At 35.2% G+C, this 24,929-nt stretch overlaps 1 protein-coding gene across 6 annotated transcripts in view; it reads left to right on the forward strand.

Annotated features, from left to right (window-relative positions):
• Window positions 1-24,929, forward strand: part of Cnksr2 (connector enhancer of kinase suppressor of Ras 2) — a 248,888-nt gene that overhangs the window by 21,682 nt on the left and 202,277 nt on the right. For all 6 annotated transcript variants that reach the window (XM_017602144.3, XM_063280272.1, XM_039100001.2 and 3 more), the window contains exon 2: window positions 19,361-19,524. In XM_017602144.3, coding sequence (XP_017457633.1) covers window positions 19,361-19,524 — 164 coding nt within the window. The remainder of the gene's footprint in view (window positions 1-19,360; window positions 19,525-24,929) is intronic.

Genomic DNA, 24,929 nt, shown 5'->3' on the forward strand with positions numbered 1-24,929 from the left:
TCATCCTCGAGTTCTTGCATTCTGTGTTTTCTCTTTGATGATATTCCTTGAACTTTGGCGGTAATGATAGAGCTTCCCCATTTATGTCTGGACACTCATTATCAGTTGTTCTACACATTTTAATCACTCAGGTGTTTCTGCATTAACCACTGCCAGATACAGTATGAAGAATTTGTAATGGAAGCTGGATGCGTCACTTAATGTATGTACATAAACGTGAGTACGTAGAAGGCAATTTGACAACATGACTATTTAACCAAGCAATAGTAACAGGCCTATCTTTAGGGTCCCTTACTTCCCCAGCTGTGATCTCATAATCCAAGATACAGAACCAGGTGTGAGGTCCTTACTTAGGACCTGTCTCCAGATCCAGTCCATGATATTGTTACTACCATAACATCTATGCAACTACTGCATTTGATGGCCAAGATTGTTGATGACTCTTCTTTCCCAAGTAACCTACGCAGCACTTCTGGCACTATGAAGGCCAACCAGCTGGGAAGATACTTCTAGTTCACCTCTAGCATGATTTTAGAACATAGGCAATAATCCTATTTCATAGAAAAGTACCCTCATACAGAAATGTTTTAGATTTAGTTTATCACTATCAAATGTAAAATTCCAATAAAATGCAAACCACATTCATAGAACTCAAGTGCTAAACTGTTGATGCAAACTTTTCCTTCCAGTTCAGCTCCAGCATGATTAAAGAACACAGGCAATTATCGTATTTCGTAGAACAATACCCTCCTAAAGAATTGTTGTACACAAACTTTTTTCTTCATTATTTATTCATTTTATATTGTAATCACAGACCACCCCCACTCTACTTCTAGTTCCACCCTCACAAAACACTCTCCTCACTACCCTCTTCCTTTCTCTTTAGAAAAGAGGAAGTCACCAATGGGAACCAATTTGCCCTGGCACATCAAGTCACAGCAGGACTAAGTGCATTCACTTCCCCTAAAGTGGCCAAGGCAGTCCAGCAATGGAAGGAAATACAAAAGCAGGCAACAGAGTCTAGTCAAGGTTAGCCCCCACTCCAGTTGTTAGGGGATTCACAGGAAAACAAATCCACACATCTGCTATAAATATGTAGGGGGCCTGGGTCCAACTCTTCATGTTCTTTGGTTGGTGGTTCAGTCTCTATGAGCCCCTATGGGCCCAGGTTAGTCGACTCTGTAAGTCTTCTTATGGTCTCCTCGACCCCTCTCGCTCATTCAATCCTGGGGAAATGAAATAGATATTGGAGATGGATAGAGGGAAAGGTAAAAAGTGTAATAATCATTAGAGAATGAATTGCATCTCAATGCCCAGTTTCTCATTGCAGCTGTGAAAGGTGGAATGGTAACAACCTTTCTGCCACCAAAAGCAAAATAACCACCCCAGGATAGCACTGGCTTATACTTTGAGGGCCAGTAAGAAGGTTTCATGTCATTGGCAACCACCTAGTTTCTTCATGTTCTATAACAAATGGTTAACTAGTGTAACTAAAATGCTTCTCAGCTGTTAATGAGTATGATGACTGCAATATGTCATTTATTTTGAACTAGTAGTTTTAAATGCTTGATTTGTCTACTTCCACTGATTTGTAATTTTGGGGGGTTTAAATTTAAATAATAATGATGAATTAAAATGAATAAACATACAGGAGAAATTCAGTGTGACTTGTTTCTGTTTGTAGGGGAAGGGGATGATGAGGTGCATTCAAATTAAGGGCCTTGGACAAACTAGGCAAATATTTTGCATTAAATTGTATCCCCAGCCTTCTTTCTACATGCTTTTAAGTGTGTTTTAACTATTCTCTACAACTTACACAGCATAAGAGTATGGCCTTTAATGTTTTCATTTGTCTGAATAAATGCACTGATTAATGTATTGTATTTGCTGGACTTCCGATTTATATGTGCATCTAGAGTATTTATGCATCTATGCAGAGAGAATACAAATATGACAGAAAACATGGTTGTTTACCTTTGATAAACACTAGTAAATCTGAACCTAAAGAAGCTGGTTACCTTTTGCTTGGATGAAAAATCTTTAAGCATAAATGTTACTCTAAGAGGTCTTAGTTAAAATAATAATCTTATATATTAAAATAGAACACCTATCATTTGAATGAATTCTTTTTAATGTATTTTTGGAAGTTATATATGTAAATTGATATGAAAGTTAATTTTGGAATGAAATAGAATTTATTTCAGATACAATTATTCATATGTGGCCTTGCATGTAATACATAATTTTCTAATTGTAAGAAAACAACTTTTAGATGCTTGGGCTCTTTTTATTTGTACATGGGTTATTTCATTTCTAAGAAAAATATATTATGAAACAATCTACATAATTTGTTGTCATTCTCATTTACACTAAACATTGTCATCTATCATAAAACTTTTCTAGACTAAATATAGTTATTGCTTTATTTTGATGATTATAATATGTTCATAATGAGTTTTGTCTGAGTTTTAAAAAATGCTGGTTATGTTTATATTTTTAAAAAATTATTTCCTGTAATTGTTGTCTTATGACTGCTTTATAAGTATGACTAGGGTAAACATGGTTATAATATTGTAATGGCAGAAAATTTGGATAGGCCAAACACCTAGTTATGATCCAACTTTGGTATCTATTAGCAGTATGGCTCTTGCAATCTATTTGAGGATCAATGTTTTCATTTTTAAACCGAAGGGGAAAAAAACCTACTTCAAAATGTATTTGTGAATTAAATGAGTTATCTATGAATAAGGTGTAAAAGATTTTGAGCCATTTCAACTTAATTTCCTGTGAGATTGGAGAAAATAACGATAACTGGGAATACAAAAATGAGATGATTTAAAACCACCACATGTAGCCAGTGGACACTTTTAATCCCAGCGTGTTGGAAGCAATGGGAGATGGATTGATGAATTTGAGGCCAGCCTTGTTTGCATAGCAAGTTCCAGGCCGGCCAAAGCCACATAGCAATATCCTATCGTTAAAAATAAATAAAAGGTAGGTAGATAGATAGATGACAGATAGATAGATGATAGATAGATAGATAGATAGATAGATAGATAGATAGATAGATAGATAGATAGATAGATGAAAGCACAGTACAACTCAACAAGGCCTGCTCATGCAATTTCTCCCAATTTGTAGCTCATGCCTGAATATATTTAGATTGCCCTGATCTAGCCAAAAATTTATATAGTTTCATTTGGTTGTACATAGTATTTTAGAACAACTTAGCAATGCCTACAGTTTGAAAGATTCCAAATAACACTTAAAATATTAGTACTCTAAGTATTAAAGCATCACCTTAGAACACTGCTCCTTCATTAAAACGTCTATAGAATCTGTAAATTTTGGAGCAAGGATCCACATTATTTTGTCTCCCCTTTCTTCTCTTTTCCTTACAAGTCCAAGAAATACTTAAATTTAGATCAGAGATTACTCTAATATCCACTGGTATAGCTTAAGCCCTTTTATTGATAGTTTTTCTTCTATGAACTAAAAGTTCATTATTGTCTAAATGATAAAAAACAAATAAAAATATAGACAAAAATGTTATTTCAGTGAATAAACTGTATTTTTGGACAAACTTCCCTAAAGCTGGAGGATTCATTCTGGATTAGAAAAAGGTATCAATAAAAGGGAACCTTTTAGGTCTTTATAAGTGACTCATTTGTAAATATAGTTTAAAAATCATTTAGACCTTGTCTTAGTTAGGGTTTTATTGCTGTGAACAGACACCATGAGCAATGCAAGTTTTATAAAGGACATTTAATTGAGCTGGCTTACAGATTCAGAGACTCAGTCCATTATCATCAAGGTGGGAGCAGGGGAGCATCCAGGCAGACATGGTGCAGGCAGAGCTGACAGTTCTACATCTTCACCAAAGGAAGCCAGAACAGACTGCATCCTCAGGCAGCTAGGAGAAGGGTTGCCAAGCCCACCCCCACAGTGACAACACTTCCGACACACTTCCTCCAACAAGGCCACACTTTCTTTTTTTATTTTTATTTTATTTTATTTTATTTTATTTTATTTTTTTACGTTCACTGGGTGTTCAGTCTTAGCAGGACCCAGGGCTTCCCCTTCCACTGGTGCTCTTACTAGGGTATTCATTGCTACCTATGAGGTCAGAGTCCAGGGTCAGTCCATGTATAGTCCTTAGGTAGTGGCTTAGTCCCTGGAAGCTCTGGTTGCTTGGCATTGTTGTTCATAAGGGGTCTCGAGCCCCTTCAAGCTCTTCCAGTTCTTTCTCTGATTCCTTCAATGGGGGTCCTATTCTCAGTTTAGTGGTTTGCTGCTGGCATTCGCCTCTGTATTTGCTGTATTCTGGCTGTGTCTCTCAGGAGCGATCTACATCCGGCTCCTGTTGGCCTGCACTTCTTTGCTTCATCCATCTTGTCTAATTGGGTGGCTGTATATGTATGGGCCACATGTGGGGCAGGCTCTGAATGGGTGTTCCTTCTGTCTCTGTTCTAAACTTTGCCTTTCTATTCCCTGCCAAGGGTATTCTTGTTCCCCTTTTAAAGAAGGAGTGAAGCATTCACATTTTGATCATCCATCTTTATTTCATGTGTTCTATGCATCTAGGTTAATTCAAGCATTTGGGCTAATAGCCACTTATCAATGAGTGCATACCATGTGTGTTTTTCTGTGATTGGGTTACCTCACTCAGGATGATGTTTTCCAGTTCCAACCATTTGCCTACGAATTTCATAAAGTCATTGTTTTTGATAGCTGAGTAATATTCCATTGTGTAGATGTACCACATTTTCTGTATCCATTCCTCTGTTGAAGGGCATCTGGGTTCTTTCCAGCTTCTGGCTATTATAAATAAGGCTGCTATGAACATAGTGGAGCATGTGTCTTTTTTATATGTTGGGGCATCTTGTGGGTATATGTCCAAGAGAGAGGTATAGCTGGATCCTCAGGTAGTTCAATGTCCAATTTTCTGAGGAACCTCCAGACCCATTTCCAGAATGGTTTTACCAGTCTGCAATCCCACCAAGGCCACACTTTCTAAAAGTGCCAATCCCTGGACCAAGCGTGTACAAACCATCACAGACCTTTAATAGCTTCTTGGCTCTGAAATTTAAACAGAGCAGTTAGCCTCATTCAACTTACTCTTTTTGACCACCATTTATTTCTTTAGCAGTGAGTGCTAAATTATAGTTTGTATTGTAATTCAGAATAACCTTAGGGAACTGGTTTAATAAATCATCAAAGAGAAAATGGGAAGATTGAATAGTTTAAATGATGGTGCTAGAACAGAGAAAATTATAAGGCTAAATATCTGTCTTTTTATCATTACATGGTCAAAAGTAGTGAATTTTAAAGTAGTAACATGAGCTTCGGTTTACTGTTAATTGTCTAAGTCTATGTGAAATGCTAAAGACATGATTTTCAAAAACTTTACTTAGAAGTAATTTGTTTTGTCTCTTTCAAATCCAGATCACTATCCCTTGGAGTTTAGGGTTTGTCATTTTTCAATAGGTTACTTTTCCCCTTTAACTTTTACTATTATGTAGTTATGATGTGTTTGTAGATATGTTTATACAAAAATACTAAAACAAAATGGAACGAAAATCCCACAGACAAACATTGAGTTTATTTTCTTTTGGTCTGCTACTTCTGGGCATGGGAAGCATGGTTGAGATATACAAGGACATTCCATTTGGCAAAATTAATTTTCCTTTTGCTAGCAGGTATCAAATGCAAATAAGTTCTTGGTTACAAGATAAAGCATGCAACCCTTTCCTCATCTCAGTGCTGGGACCCAGTCTGGCTTTAACCTATACCAGTACTAATGGGAATAGTTTAATGATGACATCTCATTTAGGGCTGAGTGTTCCAAAGTCTTTCATAGGCCTAGTGAGGCATTGATCTATGACTGCAGTAGTATGTCACTAGAAGTTGTTTTATTGCTATGGTTTTTTTTTTTTTTAGCAAAATAAACGTATTAGGGTTTTCCTCAGGCCCATGCCATATCTAGTCTCTGGTAGTTGGCTATTAAAGCAGCATTAGTTAAGGGTTCTATCTCATTTAGTGGGCCTTAAACGCAGCCATAAAGTGGTTGGTCACTCATAACACTTGTGCCCTTGTCGTACAGGTATTTTTGCAGGCAGGTCACCATTGTAGGTTACTGGGTTTGTAGTTGGGTGTTATTTATGAATTATCTTTCTCCTCTGGGAATATGCAGAGTACCTCCCAGCACCACAAGCATTAGTCAGTAGGCAGCAACTTGACTTCTCTGTGTTAAATGACATAAGTGTTATCTTCAGCAGCAGGCCTTACCATCAGATTGTGAAGAGCAAACACTAGCCCTGGCAATACCCTGAGGTTTTTTCTGGGTTGGGGGGAGGGGGGCAGTACATAAGACCCCTTTGTCCAATGATTTAACAAGATGTAACCCATTCCTATCACTGAAGGTTTTATTTGGGGCAGTGACTATTTAGATACCTTTCATATAAGTTTTAGGAAGCTTCTATAGTGATACATTTTCATATGATCCTCAAATGTCTCTTAGTGTTGGTCATTCCTTCCTTTGCACCATCATTTGCCCTTCCCTGCCATTGTTCTCCTGATTTATTCCTAATCTAGTTTCCCCTTTATCTCTCCATGACACTGTATTTTATTACCCTTTCTCTTAGAGATGTTATCCCCATTATCCACCCCTTCTCCGAGGCCCTACCAGGTATCTAACCTCTGTGGTGATTTGAATGTAGCCTACATATTGAAAAATTTAAACCTAACATCCACACATAGGAGAAAACATGCAATATACCAATTCTGTAGGTTGCAGCTTTGCATAAAATGCTATCCTTTGCTATACAGAATGTTTCTGTTTCATGACGCACTTATTAATTGTTGGTTTTAATGCCTGTGCTGTTGGTATCCTGTTTTTTCCTGAGCCAATGAGTTCAAGTCTATTCTCTACTCTCTATTCTAACAGATTCAGGGTATTTTGTCCTATGTTGAGATCCTTAATCTATTTGGACTAAATTTTTTTGCAAGAGGATAAATACAGATCTGTTTGCATTCACATACATACAGTAATGCATCCCATTTGTTGAAGTTGCTCTCTTTTTCCAGTGTGTAATTATGCTTCTTTGTAAAAGAAATCAAGTGTTCATAGGTGTGTGGACTTATGTCCATGTCTTCAGTTCAATTCCATTGATGAACATGTCTGCTTTTATGCCAACACCATGTTGTTTTTATTACTATAGCTCTATCATAATACTTGAAGTCTGAAGTGGTGATATCCTCAAGGAGTCCTTTTATTATTCAGGATTGTTTTAGCTATCCTACTTTTTCATGTGTGTTTCCATGTGAAATTGAAACTCTGTGAAGAATTTTATTCTGATTTTCATGTGTATTGTATTAAATCTGTAGATTGTTTTTGTTAGAATGGGCATTTTCACAGTACAAATCTTACTGATCCAATTAGCATGGGAGATTTTTCCATCTTTTCATGTCTTCTTCAATTTCTTTCTTCAGTATCCTGCAGTTTTTGTTATACAAATCTTTCACTTGCTTGATTAGAGTTAGTTCAAGATTTATTTTTAGGCTATTATGGAAGACACTGTTTCCCTGATTGCTTTATCAGGATGCATGTGGAATTTGTATATAGGAAAGATAGTGATTTTTGTGTGTCCATTTTGTATCTTGCTACTTTTACTGAAAGAGTTGATCATCTATAGCAGTTTCCTTGTGGGCTCCTTAGGGGCTTTAGGTATGAAATTAAATCATCTGCAAATAAAGATACTTTGATTTCTTCCTTTCTTGTTAGTATCTTTTTTATCTTATTCAGTCACCTTATTGCTCTATCTTATACTTCAAGTTCTACTTTGTATAGGTCTGGAGAGAGTGGACATCCTGCCTTGCTCCTGATTTTAGTAGAAATGTTTTACTTGGCTTTCCCTTTAAGGTAATGTTGATTGTGGGAGTGTTGCAACTTCCCTTTGTTGTATTGAAGAATGTCCCTTGTACCCATTTTCTCTCTAGAACTTTTATCATGAAGACATGTTGTATGTTTTATAGGCCTTTTCTGCATCTAATGAGATGACCATGCTGATTATCTTAGCGTGTTATATGTGGTGGATTGTGTTTATTGATTTGTGAGTGTTGAACCATCCATGCATCTCCTGGATGAAGCTTACTTGATAATGGTGGATAATCTTTTTCATGGTTTTTTTGTATTCAACTTGCAAGGATTTCATCGAGAAAATTTATTCTTTGTTTATAAAGAACATTGGCATATAATGTTATTTTTTTTGTTGGGCCTTTGTGTATGGTTTTAATATCAGGGTAATACTGACTTCAAAAAAAATTAGGAAATGTCCCTTAAGTTTCTATTTTGTGAAATAATTTGAGGCATATTGCCATTAGTTCTCTGAAGGCCTGGTAGAATTCTGGGCTGAATTCATTACATTCCATAACAATGTTTTCCATGTGGAGTCTTTCTTTTATTGTTCCTTCTAGTTTCACGAATACAAATATACAACAGTATATTTAGCATATAAAGTATATTAGATTGCAAGAATAGCTTAGTAAAAAGTACCTAGATACTAAATGACTAAGTTTTAATAAAATTGGCTTTCAACTATAAAAGCGTACTTGGGGATTGGTATGCAAGAAGTAAAACAAACGAACAAAAAATACCCCAAAAAGCAAACAAAACAACAAAACAACAACAATAAAAACAAAACCAAACAACTTCCACAAGAAATTGTGGCTCACTAAAGCATAACTTCTTAAGTAGAAAAGGGAAAGATAAGATTTCTATTGGAGGCTGGAGATCATATATACTATTTTTAAAAAGCATTTAAGTGTCTTTTATCAGAAAAATGTATTAATTAGCCACATCTTGTCCTTTCATTGATGTTTTATGGCTACTCAGTAATGATATCTTGGTTAGGAAAGATCTTTTCCTTCATGTTCATATGATATATTCATTTATTTAAATCTTTTATATTTTAATTAAAATATAATTTAAATAAGGAGTTTTACTTTTCCCTAAATAAATAGCCAGTTGTTCTAGCAAAATGTACCAATCTTCTCTTTCAGGGAAATTTCAAAGGACTGATGGTTAATAAAATATTTGCAATCTGAGCAAGAAGTTTTCCTACATCTTCAGGTTTTGCTTTATCAAGTATATACTAGTTATTGACCATTTTTCCTTTCAAATACATTTTAGTTTGTAAAATGTAAGTTTTAAAAACCCACAAAGACTTCTTAGAAGGGGGAACAAAATATTCACAGGAGGAAATAGAGGGACAAAGAGTAGAGCAGAAACTGAAGGAAAGGCCATCCAGAGTCTGCCCCACCTGAGGATCTGTCCCATATGCTGCCACCAAATCCAGTCACTATTGGGGATGCCAAGAGGTGCATGCTGATCCTCTGTCTCTGACAATCTTTTTGTCCCCTCTTCTATAATGATCTCCGATCACTGAGTGTGGGAGTGCTTAACCCTGCAGTTTGAATGGTTGTAGTGGCCCCCGTCTGTTGCAAAGAGAATTTTCTTAATGAGAGGTTAAGACTACACTTGTTTGTGGGGATAAGGACAAATGTTTATAAATTACTGTTAGGGATTGTGCTGGTAGAGTAAATTAGTGGTTATACATTCTCTTCCAGTAATCATGAGTTCACTAGTACCGAGTAGTTTGTTGAGTTTTCAATGCTAGACATGGAAACCCAATTTGTTGAGATTGTCTTAAGTCCAATTGGAAAGCTGTTGGTTACTGCCAAGGTATGTGTACCACTACTGCACCCTTAGGGTTGGTGTGCCATAGTGGATAGTTTTGGAATTTGTAGGCATCATAGTTGGTAGGACTCTTGGTTTCTTCCCACCTTTGCAAAGAGCTTCTGGTACAAATAACATTAAATCAACTGAACAGCTTAAATTTATATGTAATATAAATATGTAAATTTAGGTAATAGCAATTCATAAAAAAGAAAGAGACCATGAATTTTAAGAAGAGCTGAGCGGGATGTATGGCAGAGTTTGGCAGGACGAAAGTGAAAGAAGAAATATAATCTCAAATTAAAAACAAATGATAAAATCCAAAGCTATGTCAGACAAAAAAGTATGCAAAAACTAGCATTGAGCTTGTTTACTTACTTTGTTTTTTGAGACATTTCAGTCTATTTCTTTCTATGTAGACCAGGCTGCCTTTGAATGAATTCATAGTGACCTGCCTGCTTCTACCTTTTGAGTGCTAAGATTAAAGGCATGCATCACCATGCCTCACCAAAGGTTACTCTAGTAAAGTTCCAGTATTCCTCTATGTCATTTATAATCACAAAAAGAAAGGATGGGAGTAGATGGATTAGTGTCATATTCCTCTACAGTTTAAGAAATCATGATTCATAATATAAGTTTGTGATCTTCTTGAGGTTTTCTAAATGTACAAAGAATGTTAATCTTGTCACTTAATCCATATCACATATATTTATTTAAAGAAAAAATTAAAGATGGTTATAATTTTTAAAAAGGCTATAAAAGTATTAGAGTCACTAACATAGATATAAATTGGCCATACTTCTTTTGATATAAGACTAGTTCCTCAAAATCAATGATTATGTTTTATATACAGAATTTTCCTTAAACTGACTTTTCTTTTGTCGCTTACTCTTTTTTCTTTCTCCTTTCCTTCCTCCATTCTTCTCTTCCTTTTTTACGGTGTTCTCATAAGGTTATCAGTAACACTGGAACCATCTTTAATTCAAGCAGAAATAATTTTAGTTGTTTTTTTTTCTTCCTTTTGAGATTTTGAGATTCTCACTTCATAAGAAGTGTTGAAATACAGACACACACACACACACACATCCCATTTTCTAGGAAGACATGACTCGATTTTGTGCAAAAAAGCAAGGTTGTACCTTAGATGATTTACCATTTTTAGCTAATACTACTGAGAGGTCAGAATTATAGTGCATTATTCATAACTGGAAAATGTTAGCAGGAACTTAAAATTGCCTTAATTATTATTGAATGAATCATATTCCTCTTAAATGGCTTTTAATCTGTGATGCTATAACCATTGGGAACAAGTTTCCAGGATGGCTTATGACAATAAAAAGTAATTATAGTTTTTTTACATTGTTACATACTTTAGTATATTTCTTATTTTCTTTCTTGAAATGAAATGGATTCATTCTAAGTTCATTAGAAATGTTTTTTAGTCCTATAAAATACCTTGAGTTCATTAGCCTGCCACTTAAAGCTGTCATAAGGAATGGAAAGACATAGTTCAGAAATGGAGCTCATAATTTATCATGGATAAAACTCTAGTTTCAATTCCCAGAACCACAAAAATTAAAAATTAAAATTATTATGAATATTTAACATTTTAGTAAAGGAGTTTTCATTTCAAATATAAAATTAAAAAGCCAATATTGGTATAATTGATATTAACTTAAGTATATTTACCAGTATTTTCTATAGCTTTCACCATAATTGCTTTTTGTGCATATCAAGTTATGTTTTTACTTTGTTATGTTTATAATATCTGCAAACCAGTTTTTTAAGAACTTGCTTGTAGCTACTCAAGATATGTCTTGGTAGGTTCTTTGTTGCTGTCACAGGTCCATTTGTAACTGTAAAGACCCCTGTAAAAGACAGTGGTATTATATTTATATGTATGCAAATCTTATATCCCTCAGGACCTTTTCATTAAAATTCACCAGTGGATGAATTTGGGATTTGGTTGAAATAAAAACTCAAGAAAAGATTGTTTGTACAGCTGCTTTCAAGCAAAGACCAAAATCTCATAGGAGGGTGAATGAATACATTGTTGCTGAGCCAAGCTCAGAAATTTCTTGAGTAGTGTTTTATAAAATATAAAATCATTACATATGTTGGATCTTTGCCCTTGCCCTCACCTCCCCACATTCCTTTCTCTTTCCCTTCTACATAGTCTTCTTTCTTAAGAAGGGATGATTGTTTATTTTTGTTTTATAGACAATTGAAAAATATTTTTGTCGTCTTGTAAGACTTAAGTAGATAAGTAACCTTAGAGTAATATTTTAAATCACCACTTTTAGATTATGAAACCCAAGAAAGGCATGAAATCCATGTATCTTTCTTTTATAAACTACTGTTTATGAAAGTAGGCTTTTTAATAGGAATTCAATAAGAATCATATTGCTAAACTCCATTAACTGTTCATTGGCCAACAATAAGAATATCATTTTAAAATATGACTTAAGAGCTTTAAATGTCATGTAAAAGTTAATTCTTAAATTCTCAGCAAGCAATTTTTGTTTATTAAGAAACATTTTACAGAGGTTAAATTGTAGCTGGAGAGGCAGTGTTTCCTCTGTAGGAAGCAGTGATCAGTTAAGTTGTTTCTACAGCACAGTATTAGCTAAGGTACTGCCATTTCATCTGTATTGTTAGGTGTGTCTTCTCTCACTGGGGCCAGACCAGGAGTCCTCTACTGTATATGTATTGGTGGCTGCATATCAGCTCATGTATGCTGCCTTGGTGGCTCAGTGGCTAGGAGATCTCTTGGGTTCAGGTTAGTTGAGACTGCTGGTCTTCCCATGTGACTGCTCTCCTCAGCTTCTGGCTTTTCCCTAATTCAACCACCAGCTTCTGCCCATTGGTTTGGTTTAAATTATATATGTCTGACTCTTTCAGCTGCTTGTTGGGCCTCTCAGAGGACAGCCATGGTAGTAGGCTCCTGTCTGTAAGCACACGTAGATAGCATGAGTAATAGTGTCAGGCCTTGGAGCCTCTGCTTGAGATGAATCCCAAATTGGGCCTGTCACTGGGCCTCCTCTCAGTCTCTTCTCCATTTTTGTCCCTGTAGTTCTTTTAGACAGGAACAATTCTGGGTCAGAGTTTTTGACTATGGGATGGCAACCCCATCTCTCCACTTGATGCCCTGTGTTTCGATTGCAGTTCCTGATCTGCTGCACCCAGGGCAACATGCAAGGACCCTCTCCCAAATAACCCCAGCAGTTAGGACCCCAGAGTTGTACAGTGGACTCAGGACTCATCCCTTCCACTTGAAGTATATGTATCTTTAAAAAATTATTTATTTATTTTATGCAAGTGCTCTAGCTGCATGTTCACCTATATACCAGAAGAGGGCATCAGAATTCATTATAGATCTTTGTAAGTTGCCTACCATGTGGTTGCTGACAATTGAACTCAGGACCTCTAGAAGAGCAACTAGTGCTGTTCCCTGAGCCATCTTTCCAGTTCCTATATGTATCTTCTTACAACTGCTTCTTCCTTCCTTTATTACTATCAGACAATTATTATTCTTAACCACTGGAAAGAATTTAGAGTCCAGAGGGAATGCAAGGAAAGCAGGAATATCTTTTTCTGATCAACATTTTATATGATGGCAATATAATGTATCCTTTATTTTCATGTTTCAAAAAATAACCTAGCTTATCTTGATAAGGCTCATTATAAATGTTATTTAATATCTAAGCAATATTGAGTGTAAAAATATTCCAAGATTTATAAAGCATATAAAATGCTATTCAGATGAATTTCAAATAAACAGTAGCACAAAATATGAATCAGGAATCTCAGGTTGCTAAGAAAGAGTATGCTCTCCATGGAGGACGAGTTCTGGGAAAACATTGAGGTCTTATCTCAATACATTTCTCCAATGTGATCATTTTTTTTTCTTTGCAGATTTAAACCACTTTTCTAAATTACTTCCTTCATCTTACATTTTTACCACATTATCCACTTCTATATGATTCCTCTTTGGAACTCCTTACCTTTCTCCCATATCAGGATACTTATCTCACCACTTTTCCAAGTCCTGTTACCAACTTTTAATTATTCATTCAACAACCAATTATTAAGGGCCTATTTGTTAGGCAGGAATTGTTCTAAGCAATATGATTAAGAAGCTAAACAGAATCAGACATAGTCCATTTCTTCCTGGAGCTAATATTTTATTGAGAGAAAAACACATGAAGCATGGAATCACACAGACAACAAAATATATGTTAACTAAAAATTAAAATTGGGCATTATTTTAGAACCTGCTTCATAGTCATAAAAATTATGATACCACGGGTTCTTTTCTTTTTGTTGTTTGCTCCATGAGATTCTTGAATAGTAATAATATTGACATTCATTTGTTATAGGAAAAGTTTGCTCAGCAGAGGATATGGCTTTAAACTCTGAAATTGTGAATAAGATTTGTTTCATGTCAAAGAAGGATCATGGATGATATACTGAGACTGTGTTTAATAATGGATGAGACCATTTGTTTCAGAAGTTACTTTATGCCAAGATTATCTATTTCACTCAGAATTAATGAGCCTGTTAAAATGATTAGTTATAACCTAGAGGTAAAATTTACCTCTATATCAACATACTTCTATACATAGCATTTAAATGAAATTAATACCATTGTCCACATTATCTGTTGATTGTGATTTCTTATTGAGGATAACATGGGTATAATTCTGAATAATATATTCTATAGGTCTTTTCATTCACTTACCCTACTAGGTATATAGTAAAAGGATTATTAGTACTGTTGAATCAAATATCTTAAAGACATGTTTAGAAAATATGCATACTGCAGTAAATATGGCTGAAATAGCTGACCCAGTGGTGAGACCAAGCTGGAGGATTAGCTCCTATCAGAGTATCCTCTCTTTAACAAAATGCAACGTGGCTACTAATCGCTATTCCATCTATTGAAGCCAAATAGAGGATTTCAGAGCATGGGTCTGAATAAAATCTTTAGTCATTCTTTCATTTTCTCATATTTTCCATTCATTTTCTCTAGTCTTGGAGGAAGGTCACTCCTCTCCCTCCCTGCATGAAATATCTGTCCATTTTAATCACTTTTTTGTCATTGAGTTTAGTATTATTTTTATTTTCTGAAATTAATACCGTGTTAAAGGTACGATTTACAAATATTTCTTCCTTGTGTGGGTTTTCATTTTTCCATATTAATAGTATCCTTTGCTACACAAAAGTCTCAGATTTTGATGAAGTAAAAATTATGTGTCTTTTCTTTTGTTAACTGTAATTTATATGTCTCACCATAAAAAAATTGTATGTTTTCTTTTTGAAGTAAGCATAGGAATAAAATTTTTTATTTGAAATTTTCATTATCTTAAATGAGCATGTAGTCTTTCACACTTTGATTCAAATAGAATCTGCCTCTTACCATTTATTTTATCCATGGAATTTTCAGTTCTATTAATGTGTTGTTATATGGAATCAGATATTCTTACATATTGCAGCACCATTAAAGGAAATAAATATAAATATATATTTTTCGGGGTTGGGGATTTGGCTCAGTGGTAGAGCGCTTGCCTAGGAAGCGCAAGGTCCTGGGTTCGGTCCCCAGCCCCGAAAAAAAAAATATATATATATATATTTTTCTACATGACAACCCATTTTGACTAGATGGAGAGCACAATATATATTTCTTTAACAAAATCCTTTCGTTGAATTAAGGGTTAAGAACAGATAGTCTTATATGAGAGATTTGCCTCATTTTACCTATTGAATGTTTTAAAATTATATCTTAATCATATATCCTTCACATTAATGCCTAGACAAATTATATTCTATGTTATAGCTTTGCATACTTTAATAAATCTGAGTTCTTCATTGGTATGCACTAGTTCGTATCATTGTTACTTTAGCTTCCATTATATGGGTAGCCATATTTTCATGGTCCTAGTGAATTTTGCATATGTAAATGATGCAATTAAACCTTTCGATAGAAATACAAGCTCTTTAGCATTATAAATGGGAATGTTTTTGACATTAATGACTAGTATGATAAAAATGGTTGCTCTGGAGGATTGAAAGCAGTCTTTCTCACTTTTTCTCCATTCTCAATTCAGTGTAGTATTTAAAAGCAGGGAGAATGAACTTGCCTTCATGTGCTACCTTACCCTTTCTAAGGTGTAGAATCCTAGGCATGTCCCAGATTTTCCAATTTCTTGCTACAAAATCAAGCGAGCGATACGCAATAAGTTTGTTTTAAAAATTAAATGAGAAAATATTTGTAAAGTACTTAAGTTAATGCTTGGTACACAATGGAGATACAAACACACACACACACACACACACACACACACACACACACACACACACACACACACACACACATATATATATATATATATATATATATATATATATATATAAAATCAGTCCCTCAGCCTTAGTTCTATGGAAATAAAAGAAAGCTATGAAAATAATAGTCTTTGTCTAAAATAAAATAAGACAGAGTAATTGGGGACAAACCTAGACAAAAGTTGTCTTCTTTTTCTATTACATTTGATTTTCTTCAGAGTACATGTGGAAATGAATTACATGTTACTTGTTTGACAGCAACTGTGTATTTGCAGAAGGTTAACTGAATGATTGCAGTGAGTGAAATAAAGAAGTATTTGCAAAGCCACCATGTATTGTATTGGTTTCATTGTTGTCTAAGGACTAGGGACAAAGTTTTCCTTTCCAATTATTTGAATGCAGCTTTAGAATGTGTATCTGTCATCTTTCCATTTTGCTCATTTGCTGAAAATATGCCAGCGTGGAATTTAGCTTCGGTAATTTTTTTTTCCCATTTGGCTCTTGTTATTAGAGAAATAGTTTTAACTAGCATTGTTTTTACCTGTGTGAAAAGTATGGTTCTGTTAGTGAATGTTATTTTGTCTCATATAACTACAGTTTCTCTCCCCATCATGCTATCTTTTTTTACAAGAACGTAATACAATTTATTGGTGGAAGGTTTTTTGGTTTGGTTTGGTTTTGGTTTTGTCTTCTATGATCTGATATAGTCTGATTTAGTCAGAACAGATCCAATCTCAAAACCTCTGGGACTACTTTTTCATCCTGATTTTTCTGGTCAGTTACTTACTGGGTATACTTAGGGAGTTACTTAATCTTGCTCCTTTTCCTCCCATTAATTTTCTTATCCAGTTTACATCCCCATCACTACATCACTTCCAAGTTCTCCCCTTACACAATCCCACCCCCATTCTCCCCGTCCTTGCTCTTTTTAACCTCTTAAGCTTTAAAACTGATATAGCAATAGTTTCCTGGCCTTATTTGATACTTCCCTATCTACTCTCCGTTCTCACGAATATCCTATCATCTCCTGAAGGAATATTCTCTTTGCCTTTTAATTTCTAAATTACTCCTCATCCCCCTCACTGTCTGGCTTCTGTTTTTATTGTTTTAACACACTTTTGTCTAAAATCACTGATGATTTAATTGTCAAATACAGGCTAGTTTCATTCCTTATATGAATGGAATGCTGTGTTTGATTTACTACTTGTCTTTCCTAACTACTTTGTTATCTGTTCTCTTTGAACTACTTTCTGTTCTCATTAAAGATGCAGTTTTCTGTAGCTATCTTTCAGGTGTGTGGCCCAATATATCTTTGACCTCATGCACCTTTCTCAGAGCATCCTACCCATTTATATCTTTGCTTCCTTCACTAATTATCTTAATATATCAAATTGTAACAATCATTTTGCATACCTATCTCAGTCTTTAAAGGTCTGAGGTCTGTTGTATTTATTATCTTTCTATTACAAGCATTCAGGGCTGTGTGTGACTCATAGGTTCCGCATCTTCCCTTTGTTGATTGCATGAACATTTTCATTTTCAAAATAAAAATCCTGTTTTTCTTTGTGACACTATCACATATTTAGTATACACATATAGTATAGGATCTTAAGACACTTAGCATGCATTTGCAATGAATAGTGCCAGTGTACATGATTATTTTGCTTTGAGACTTTCTGAACCTTCATATGCATTATACAGTAGTCTTAAAGTACTTAGGTGGGAGTCTCTCATTTTCTTACACTCATTCTACCTAGACGTGCATCTACTATCTCCTTATTTCCTCTTTCTCTTTTTTTATTCCCTCTATTTTACTAGAGATAAATGGGTCTTTTCTATACATAAACATTTCAAGTATCAATATCTTAACAAAAGAAAACCAAACAGCCCCATATTTCTCAGGTATCCACTTCCTGCCCTCTTCTCTTATTATAGTCTGCTTGGAAGACTCCTCAACTCATTCAATGCTGTCTTATTCCACCACCATGAAAATAGCACCGATAAAGAGAAACCATAAGCAACATGCTATATTCCGTTAATATAAGTCAAACGTTCTTTAAATAATGAGGTAGTTTGTGGTCTTCCAATCGTATTTTTCTTTCTCCCCTGCTATGTGCATATTGGTGAGGGCTAAAATTATTTCACTTGGTACAGCAAAACAAAGATAATTATATGCTGTCAGGAACCAGACTGCTTTTAGGACTTTTTCCCCGCTTGGGGCTATGTATCTCCATTATAGGATTTTGTTGTTTTGGTATACGTGTCTTAACCATCTCTCTTTTTTTCTCTTCTTGCTTAGTATTTCTACCCTCTCCTATTTTTTTGCTAAAATGTAGCCAATAGTGGAATCTTATCTCCCTTTTTGATATAACCAATGCCATTAGTTTGTGATAATTGTTTCATTGTCTTGATAATCCTTACCTAAAATTCTAGAGACCTAATCATAATATTCCAATTAGCCATCTGTGCCAGTCTACTTTAAAGATGATTGAACCTAGCACAGTCAGTAGCCTGGACAGTCACTTATTAATTGCCGTGGGTAATTTGAAAAATATATTTTTAAGAGCATGAAATTCAGTGTGACTATATTTTAGACTTGAGTTAAATCCAAATGATAATGGATTAGGGGATTCATTGCACCTTAAAAAAAAAAGAAGAAGAAAAACGCTTAGGCTTAAAATGGATGACAGAAAACACAGCAATGGAGGGAATCAAACGGTTTTTTTTTTAAATCTTTAAGATAGTAAAATTTTAAGTGTAAAAAGAATCAATTAATAGAAATTGGATGAGAGTATTTCGTTTTGAAATTATTCAAGTAGTGCTATGGTGATAGAAGATAGAAGTCCCGAATACAGGAAGGCAGATTCATTAGCCTTATGTAATGAAGGAGACCCCTCACTCTGAAATGGTAGTAAATGAAAAGGTTTGATGCACATAACTCTGAAAGTAGGGGGATCTGTTTATATTCATTATTCTGAATATGTGTCTGAAAGCAAAACTTGAAAGATAGATAAAGGTTTTCAATAATTGCCAGGAAATACAAACCTAACAATGAATACACACACACACACACACACACACACACACACACACACACACACACACACACACACACACACCATATAGAGATTGAGAATAAATGAATAATTTGACTAGTCCAAAGTCCAAACGGAATCAGATCGTGGCGTGCCATAGTAGGAGTTATTGCTTGCTTTCCATCTGTCCATTGATTGGTTTACTTCACCTGTTTTTTTTCTATTCTGTTCTAATTTTATTTTGTAGGTCTCGATGACTGCTTACAGCAGTATATTAAGAACTTTGAGAGGGAGAAGATCAGTGGAGACCAGCTGCTACGCATTACACATCAGGAGCTAGAAGATCTGGGAGTCAGCCGTATTGGCCATCAGGAGCTGATCTTGGAGGCAGTCGACCTTCTGTGTGCACTGGTAAGGACTGAAATTGACTGAAAAGGAGACATTTAATGTCTCTCTTCCACTATCCACTTATTTGTCTTTTTTTCCTCCTCTTCTTTTACAGTCTAAATATAGTTGGAGAAAATTCTCGTTTTTAGCTAAGTATAGCATTTGTATACTTCTGTAAATTTATTACATTAATGCTAAATGAGAAAGAAGCTTAAATGTCAACTAGTAATGACCACATGAAAAGTGAGTTGAAGCTAAGCTAAAGGATTTTTTTAAAACTTTTTATTGTTTCTTTGTGAATTTTACATCAGACACACCAACTTCACTCATCTCTCAATCCCCTCATACCTGCCCTCCTCACTTATCATCCTCCCTGCCTAATAGAAAAAAAAATCTCATTGTGGAAGCTGTAGGGTATCACAGTGTGTCTTGTGTATACCTTTTTGCCCACACTTTTTTTTGTTCATAAATGTCTATGGCATTGAGTCATTGGTCTGGTTTAATAGTGATGCTTTATATACAGAATTATATGTAGTCACTTGTTAAATCCACTTCTTATAAAATTTGAACTATTAAATAATCTTGTTTTTACAAAAATTTAAAGAAAATTATTTAGATTTTATTTCCATACATAATCAGTAAAAATAAACTACAATACACTATATGGTCACTTTCTTTAGTTAAGAAAAATGCATAATAAATTAAAAAATCAATATCAAACTAAGCTTTCTCTAAGCTTGTGGTAATGTGTTAGATATTCTGATATTTGATATAGTCAGAATTTTTCCAGATTAAGTAAGGTAAAACTAATCTGAATGGATTTAAATTCTTACAATTATTTGAAAGCGAAGGAACCTACCAATATAAAGACAAAGTATGTAATTTTATAACCTAAAATTTGAATGTTAGCTCAACTAGTTACAGGTAACATGTCAACAAGTCTTTATACTGTACCACAGTTTGTTTAAAGGTCAGTAACCTGCCTCCTTGTAGTGACCTGAGACATATGGAATTATTTTTGCATAGTGCCTAATTCAGTGTCTAGCACACATTATATCTTCAACAAACTATTTTTGAGATGATGGTTTATAAAATCAAGTAGATAATTAAATACAGATCAACAGGTATATTGATTTATATACCAGTAATCTTTTAACTGTGTCTAAGACTTAATTTTTGTCCCCTTGTAAAATATATTTCAGGAGACTGACAAGAAAATAAGGTGCAATGACCAAAATATAGAATATGAGGTAAATATTAGGGAAATATAGTGAAAATAACTTTTTATTAAACTGCATAAGTATATATTGCATAATTAGCCTAATGGAGGATATGTATGTGTTTAGTGTGTAGAGAGAGTAAAAGAATGGTATTACACATAGATAAAATAATGTATACACACAGAGAGACAGGGACAGAAAGACAGACAGACAGACACACACACACACACACACACACACACACAAGAGGTGAGAGATAGAGAGTAAGTGAGAGATATTGATTGATTGATTGATTGATTGATATGTCAATTCAGACCTAAATATGGATGCACACTCTATCGAAATCGGGTTTAAGCAGTTACACCTGAAGCAAGGGACCGTACTAATGGTCAGGAAAGGGCCCAGTGTTTTAACACAGTAATCTCCAAATTCATGTTGGGGTGGCCCTGAAGTTATTGTAGAAATAGAGTTAGATTGTAGAGAGCTGCTGATCTAGCAGTGTCTGAGTCTCTGTTTGCCACATTTTACAGTATTTATAATTCAGTGTTTCAGATATTGAACTGTATATAAAGATGCAAGGGGGTCTGACACCTTCTTTAGACCTCTATAGGTATTGCTCTTATTTGGTACACAAAATAAATGTTGGCAACGTACCCATACATATCACATAAAATCAAAACAAAACCCTTTTTTTCTTTTATTTTCTTGGATTTTTATTTACATTTCAAATGTTATCCCCGTTCCCAGTTTCCCCTGCAGAAACCCTCTGTCTCCCCCAGTTTCTGTAAGGGTGCTCCCCCACCCACCCAGCCACTCCCACCCACCTCCCCACTCTGATATTCTCTTACACTGAGGCATCTATCCTTCACAGGACCAAGGGCCTCTCTTCCCACTGATACCCTACAAGGCCATCCTCTGCTACATATGGGGTTGGAACCATAGGTCCCTCCCTGTGTACTCTTGGGATGGTGGTTTGGTCTCTGGGAGCTCTGGGGTTGGCTAATACTGTTGTTCTTAAGGGATTTCAAACCCCTTCAGCTCTTTAGTCCTTTCTCTTAACTCCTCCATTGGGGTCCCCATGCCTAGTTCGATGGTGAGCGTCTGTGTCTGTATTTGTCAGGCTCTGGCAGAGTCTCTCAGGAGACTGCTATATCAGGCACCTGTCAGCAAACACTTCTTGGCATCCCCTATTGTGTCTGGGTTTGGTGGCTGTATATGGGATGGATCCCCAGGTGGGGCAGTCTCTGGATGGCCTTTCTTTCCTTCAGTCTCTGCTCCACACTTTGTTTCCATTTTTTGTTTCCCCTTCCAAGAAGGACTGAAGCATCCACACTTTGGTCTTCCTTGTTCATGGGCTTCATGTGGTCTGTGGATTGTATCTTGGGTACTCTGAGCTTTTGGCTAACACACTTATGTGTTCCTTGGTTTACCTCACTCAAGATGATATTTTCTAGTTCCATCCATTTGCCTAAGAATTTCATGAAGTCATTGTTTTTAATAGCCGAGTAGTACTCCATTGTGTAAATGTACCATATTTTCTGTATCTGAGTCCTGAGGTTCATGACTATCTAGTTTTTGACCTTTACAAAAAAATCAGGCATGGTACTGGTACAGAGACAGGCAGGTAGATCAATGGAATAGAATTGAAGACCCAGAAATGAACCCATACACCTATGGTCACTTGATCTTGGACAAAGGTGCTAAAACCATGCAATGGAAAAAAGATAGTATTTTCAGCAAATGGTGCTGGTTCAACTGGAGGTCAGCATGTAGAAGAATGCAAATTAACCCATTCTTATCTCCTCGTACAAAGCTTAAGTCCACGTGGATCAAGGACCTCCACATAAAACCAGATACACTCAAACTAATAGAAGAAAAAGTGGGGAATAGTCTCAAACACATGGGCACTGGGGAAATTTTCCTGAACAAAACACCAGTGGCTCATGCTCTAAGATCAAGAATAGACAAATGGGACCTCATAGAACTGCAAAGCTTCTGTAAGGCAAAAGACACTGTCATTAGGACAAAACGGCAATCAACAGATTGGGAAAAGATCTTTACCAATCCTACATCTGATAGAGGGCTAATATCCAAAATATACAAAAAACTCACAAGTCCAGAGAATCAAATAACCCTACTAAAAAAACAAAACTTTTAAATTAAAAATTACTAGTGTAGTGCACCTATTTCAAAAAGGAAGTTATTTAGGAAGAAGGAATTTCATGTGAAGACAAGCATGAAAGAACGTGGAGTACATGAGAAAATGAAAATGTGGTTTGCTTTGTCTTATATGATGATGTATATTGGGAAGAAAGGTCACATACATATTCTGTCATATAATTTTTAAGTTGTTTCTATGTAGTTTCTATCTAGTATAGTTGGTTCTTCCAGGGAAGATACTCTTGTCTAATTAGCATTTTCTTTAATTTTCTGTTCAACAGTTAGCATGTACAAGGCATTGAATTAATATCTCACTGAATCAAACTTCTAGAGAACTGTGACTTTTTTTTCTCTAGCCTATATAGCCTTTGATTCTGAAATTTCTGTTCTTAGTATAAAGAAGGCAAAAAAAAAATTACCAAATGTATTTTGTTTATTTTAAGCTATGCTAGCTTTTTCTCTTGTTCTAAAGTTAGTCCCTGTCTTAGTCAAGGTTTGTGTTCCTACACAAACATCATGACCAAGAAGCAAGTTGGGGAGAAAAGGGTTTATTCAGCTTACTTCCATTCAGCTTACATTTCCAAATCCCCCAAGAAGGTCAGGACATGAACTCCCACAGGGTAGGAACTTGAAGGCAAAAGTAGATACAGAAGCCACGGAGGAGTACTGCTTACTGGCTTGCTTTCCCTGGCTTGCTCAGCTTTCTCTCTTATAGAACCCAGGACCACCAGCCAACGGACGGCACCACCCACAATACACTGGGTCCTCCCACCCTTAATCTCTAATCCAGGAAAATGCCTTACAGCTGGATCTCATGGAGGCATTTCCTCAAGGGAGGCTCTTTTCTCTGTGATGACTCCAGCTTGTGTCAACTTGACACACAAAACCAGCCAGTATAATACCTATGAAGAATAATTATTGTAGCTGTTAAAAAAAATGAAAGGATTTATTTAGTCATTTTTCTTTTTCTTTTTTTGAATAATATTCATTGAGTATCCTATATATTATATATACAATGTTATTCCAAAAAGAAGATATTTATGATTTGGAGGCTCATTAATTCTTTCAATCTATGATGCTATATCATTCTTAAACAAAGGCATAAATATTATTGAAAATTGTAAAAGCATAAAGTATGAGTGGTTTATTTTGTGGCCCTTAGTTTGTGTGCTGACAATATATTTTATTGAAAATCATAAGTGAATTGTTTATGATTAATAAACATAATTATCAGTATACAAATTCTTTTTATTTCATTTTATATATTCTTTTCATAGAATAGATATTTTGTATGAAAAATCCGGGGTCGGGAATTGATAAGATGTGTTTCTTTAAACTGTAATTGCTTAAATTATTCAAAATTATCTGCTTTCTAAAATGTTTCATTAAAGCACATCTTTGACAATTCACAAATATTTACAAAGAAAAGTATTATAAGTCTAAGTACCTGCTGTTTGGTGCATTCTGATTGAAATAATGTTGAAATTTTGCTAGATGAGAATTTCCACTAGTTTGAAAACTTGATTTCCTAAAATGTGGTCCATGCTCCTTCATGTCTTTCATGTATAACATTTCAAATGCAAATAAATAAAATGGAAGACTTGCATGGATAGAGTGCTAATTCATTAAGACTAGACTTTCTGTGGGTCTGTTAGTTCTAAATCATGACTGGTTCCTGGCCCATGTGTTAGTAGACAAATATATGAACATATAGGTAATAAAGAGGACAAAGAAAGCAGTTAAGTATAGCCCATAAAGAAGCTTTTGTTTTCTTAAATAAATCCTTTTGATAACACCTACGTTGGTTAGGGTTTCTATTGCTGTGATGAAACACTGACTAAAAGTAACTTAGGGAGAAAAGGTTTGTTGTTTTGTTTTTGCTTCCATATCTCAGTCCTTCATTGAAAGAATTTGGGGCAGGAACCAAAACAGGGAAGAGACCTGGAAACGAGCTGATACAGAGGCTGTGAGGGAGTCTTGTACTTCATAGCTTGTTTAGACTACTTTCTTATAGCACCCAGCTCCACTGGCGAAGGGATGGCACCACTC

The sequence above is a fragment of the Rattus norvegicus genome, chromosome X, assembly GCF_036323735.1.
Source record: "Rattus norvegicus strain BN/NHsdMcwi chromosome X, GRCr8, whole genome shotgun sequence".
Taxonomy (NCBI): domain Eukaryota; kingdom Metazoa; phylum Chordata; class Mammalia; order Rodentia; family Muridae; genus Rattus; species Rattus norvegicus.